At 36.1% G+C, this 5,000-nt stretch overlaps 1 protein-coding gene across 4 annotated transcripts in view; it reads right to left on the bottom strand.

Moving 5' to 3' along the window:
- Window positions 1–2,279: 2,279 nt before the first annotated feature.
- LOC125036914 (AP-3 complex subunit beta-2-like) overlaps window positions 2,280–5,000 on the bottom strand; it is a 23,424-nt gene continuing 20,703 nt past the window's right edge. For all 4 annotated transcript variants that reach the window (XM_047629866.1, XM_047629867.1, XM_047629869.1 and 1 more), the window contains 3 exons: window positions 3,768–4,930; window positions 3,454–3,590; window positions 2,280–2,696 (listed from right to left, as the gene is read on the bottom strand). In XM_047629866.1, the coding sequence (XP_047485822.1) occupies window positions 2,540–2,696; window positions 3,454–3,590; window positions 3,768–4,930 (1,457 nt within the window). In that variant the 3' untranslated portion in view covers window positions 2,280–2,539. The remainder of the gene's footprint in view (window positions 2,697–3,453; window positions 3,591–3,767; window positions 4,931–5,000) is intronic.

Below are 5,000 nucleotides of genomic sequence, written 5' to 3' on the forward strand. Positions count from 1 at the left end.
TGAGTTAATCAAATTAATTATTATTTCAGTTTAAAAAATACAACAGAAAGAGAACAGGAAACACTTCAAACATAAAAATTCATTTCAATACCACTTTTATTAAACAAACAAATAAACAAACAAACAAACATAAAGAACACATTGTGCACAATTTAATTATGTTCATAATAAACTTAATAAAATAGAATCCACACACAAAGCTATACAACATTCATCTTGGAATGATGAGAGATAATTGGGAAAAAAATATATATATTAATGAGATTTCTATACAATCAGTGCTTACACATTTTTATTTCCCTTCCTTCTGAGATTACAAAATTGGTCAAACAAAAATTACATTTCTTGTCAATTCCAAAGTCTTGCACTACTTTTATACCTGGCCTTGAACTTCAGGAAACAGACTGATAATGTTTGATGCAATCTTTCTTGGTGTGGTGTGAACATCTCAGGCTTCATGAATATTCACTATGTTTGCAAATATGACCCATTACATACCTGACTATGCAATTATAATGAGGTATTCTTTTCTATTTCCATTTATAGAATAACAGAAAGTGAAATAGAAAAAAAAAACACATATGAAAAATGAATAAAGCAAACAGATATTTATATCACATAATGAGCAAAACAAAAATGAACACTTCACTGAAAACAATGTTGAAATTTAGAACCACTATTTTTTTCATAACCACATTTTTTCCATGTTCCATTTCCATTCAATCTTCATATATACTGTGTATTTGTGATAAACTCTCTTCCATAAATATCTATGCTCAAAGTACAAGATTATGAAAACAATTATTTATGCATAAATCTCACATGCCAAATCAGCTCACTTAACTTGACACCTGTTTAGAAAGGGGGCGACTGCCAGAATCTAATCAACACAGGCAAATTGGGACAGAAACACTAAAACATACACTAACATGTACACTTTGAGAGACATCACAAGCCTTGATATCATACATAACTTTCCAAGGCCAAACAGCTGAAAGCAACACACCAATGAAAAGCAAGTCATGGGTATGTAAGAGCAGAGGCATTAGTTATTGAATTCTCTAGCTTCTTTTCCAATAATCTAAAAATATAATCTGAGGTAAGAATAAAAATTGGTGTATATAAGATATTACAAATTTTATCTGTAAACACATGATGCCTGAAGACAAAGTAAATCCCAAGACTAGTCTTATTGTGAACCTAGAAACTCGGTATACTCTTATTTTCATTCAATTATATTTTACTGGTATGTTTTCAACAAGGTTTCATACAGGACCTCCACACCATTGTAAGAAAAGAAGAAAAATGTAATAAATAATGAAATAAATAATCCTCAAATATACTGTATATATGCATGTAAAAGTATATATAGTATAGGTATATATACTGCTTTACAACATTAATCTTGTGACAAGGTCCCTGTAATTTTATTTGCCTTTTCTCTTTCATGCTTTCATACTTGCTTACAAACCTTTCAGCTTACAGTACAACAAACAATGTTATTATGTTAATCTGTAGATAAATAACTATTAAGAATGATATTATTATTAATAACAGTATTCACAGTAATCAATCAATCAATAATAATCAAGTTATAATATTATTGATAATCAATATATAAAAATAAAAATTACAGGTTATAATAATAATAATAATAATAATAATAATAATAATAATAATAATAATAATAATAATAACTAGAATGACAATATCAATAACAATAATAAATTACATAAAAAGTAGAACCATACAGTGTAAAATATACCTATTTGCAATTTCTTAAATAATTCATATTTCATAAAAAGAATTTTGTCAAGAATTAACAACTTTTCAATTTTTTCTACACAAATAGCAATTATATACATATTATCAACACACTTTTTATACTATCTGCTTTTTAGAGGGACCACAATTGATTTTTTTCAACCTCTCAACAACTGCATGAATACATACAATAAACAATTGCTTGCATTATTCTTTAGGAACATTTAATAGCCATCAAAGCAATATAGGAAAGAGAAAGAGAGAGAGAGAGAGAGAGAGAGAGAGAGAGAGAGAGAGAGAGAGAGAGAGAGAGAGAGAGAGAGAGAGAGAGAGAGAGAGAGAGAGAGAGAGAGAGAGAGAGAGAGAGAGAGAGAGAGGAAGGAAGGAAGGAAGGAAGGAAGGAAGGAAGGAAGGAAGGAAGGAAGGAAGGAAGGAAGGAAGGCAGGCAGGCAGGAAGGAAGGAAGGAAGGAAGGCAGGAAGGAAGGAAGGAAGGAAGGAAGGAAGGAAGGAAGGAAGGAAGGAAGGAAGGAAGGAAGGAAGGAAGGAAGGCAGGAAGGAAGGGAGGTAGGTAATGATGGGAGTGAATAGAGGGAGAGAGGAAGGGAGGAGAAATTTAAGGAAGAGGAAGAAAAGGATCAGGAATATAATAAGTAGAAAACTGTAGTTTTTACTATAACAAAAATGAAAATATAATAGCAATGCCAATAAACAAAATAAGCAATCCTGTCCCACTAGCAAGTGGCTAACCCTAATACTAAGTTTCCCTTGATTGTCTCAGTCCTTGGCTAAAGCTGACTGCAACTCTTTCAGAAGCATGGACGAAACAACCATCTTCTCACAGTTGATGGTGATTGAACACTCAGCGGTCTCCTCTGGGACGGTCAAGCTCAGAAGCACCAAAACTTTCCCGGAAGCTGTCTGACCTCCAAACCTGAGGGTAGAGATGTAGAAGAAATGTTGTTAATGACTCTTGGGTTCTTCTGTTCTTCTAATGGATTCTATTGCTTCCACTACAGAACAATTAAAATTGCTGCAATAGTTTAAAAAATAATTGAGAATGTTCCAAAACAATGATTTCTGAGTATATACATAATTTTATTGTATCTCACAATGACAAAAATAGAAACAGCTAATTACATAAAACTTCTATAATCAATGGGTTAGATGGCTAAGGTGCCTGAGTACTGATCTAGTATTCATGAGTTAGAGCCTATCTGGTGCCATGAGTGATTAAGAATCCCACATATTTCTAGCACACATGGGGAGATGGTGACTAACAAGGAAGCACAAATTATGCATCATCTAATGTCTGACCATCTTAATTGATCTGTAATAATACTTCACCATATACAGCAAAATTAACTGTTGAAGGGATATGGGTAGTAATCATTAGCTGCCATATCTTATATATTGAGTAATATGCCTGATGATGGTTTGTGGCAAAAACTAGCAGGCTGTTTTTCTGCTTCTTTTTGGATGTAGTAAATCTGGTGTTTTTGTTTTCATTCTGTATGGTGTGTGCATTATTCCTTTCAGAAAAGTAAATGATCAACCTCAGCCTAATCAGCATGTATGTAGTTGCTACAATATCTGGAATCCACAAAACACATTTTTCACAATTCCCATATTCATGTGGATTCTAAAACCACTGCAATAAACCATAAAACCATAAAGATGCTTCAACTTACTTCAATACATTGTCACTCAAACTCTGCACTTGTAGGAGATTGGCAGTCTCATACACATGGTCAACAAGAGCCTTGATGTTCTGCTCACTTGGAAGCTTTGCTGTCCCACTCAATTCATTCATTCCTCTTAACTTTCCCTGGGAGTACAAAAAAAAAAACATAGATCAATCAATGGCTGGAAAAACAATGGCAAAAAAAACAACAATATATATATACATATATATATATATATATATATATAGATAGATAGATAGATAAAATACAAATACTTTCAAAGACATAATAGTATAAACAACTTGTAAAGCAAATATTACCTGGTTCAGATTGAAGTCTGCTTCACTCATTGCCAGTGGAGTCATCAGTTCGCCGATCGGAGCAGTAACACTAATGCTAAATGTGCGTCCCCCAGCAATCAGATCGAATACTGCTGGCTGGGTGGTGTCATTGAAGTCCACACCAAGAGTGCCATGGAGTGTCGTATCAGCATTTAGTACCGCAATGCCAGCAAACTCATGTAGAGACATTCCTGGTGCTAGTTTCTTCCTGCCAATGCTAATGTCACGGATTTCTTCAGTTCCAGTATTTGTGAAAGTGAGTTCTACTGATGTCATTCTGGGTGAATAGAGGTGTGGGGATCGGGTGAAACGTGCTCCCACAGAAAGCCCGCTTCCACTAAACCTATTAAGGAGTTCATGAGTGGTTGTGGGTACAAACTTTGCTGAAGCTGGTTGAATAGATGCCCCAGGAGGTAATGGTTGAGCAGGCTGTGCCGTTGGAGTGGGCGTCAGGAGACCCCCCAGGGAAGGAGTGAGCAGTGGAGTATCCATAGTTGGAGGAATGTCATCGAGGTCAAGGAGAAGGTCTAAGTTTGTGCGGTTCCCTCCTCCTTGTGTAGCTTTGCTCTTGTTACTTGCCTTTTCTTTTGATTTCTTCTTCTTGGTATCTTCATCTGATGACTCGGAATTCTCTGATTCTTCATCACTTGATGATTCGCTCTCTGAAGAGGATGACTCTGACTCTGATTCTGATGATTCCGACTCCGATTCTTCACTACCTGACGACTCTGATGCTTCCCGTTTTCTACCTCCACTGCCAGACTTTCTCTTGGCCTTCCCTCTTGTCCTCTGCTTTTCATCCTCATCATCATCGCTCTCAGATTCGCTCTCCTCCTCACTACTGCTCTCCGAACTGTCACTTTCACTGCTGTCACTTTCACTATCGCTCTCACTTCCACTCTCACTCTCCTCCTCATCGCTCTCATCTTCTGGTGAGCTTTCATCTGAGTAGAATGACTTCACCTTCTGTGGCTTCTTCTTCTGGTGAGCAGACTTGAAAACTGGGGTGACTGGCGTCGGCATCTCTACATTACGAACACTTGGGTCTGGGGCATCATCAGGGAATGGAGGAAGGTCCTGGTAACCACTAGCTCTGGCATTGATGAAGTGAGAGAGTGTGCTCAGCTGGAATTGGTCCCGATCTAAGGGGGTAGGTAAATAATTATTATTCTTTGTTTTGAACTCCAATGTTATCTCCCCTTCCCTACAAAC

Source organism: Penaeus chinensis, chromosome 22 (genome assembly GCF_019202785.1).
Source record: "Penaeus chinensis breed Huanghai No. 1 chromosome 22, ASM1920278v2, whole genome shotgun sequence".
Lineage (NCBI taxonomy): Eukaryota > Metazoa > Arthropoda > Malacostraca > Decapoda > Penaeidae > Penaeus > Penaeus chinensis.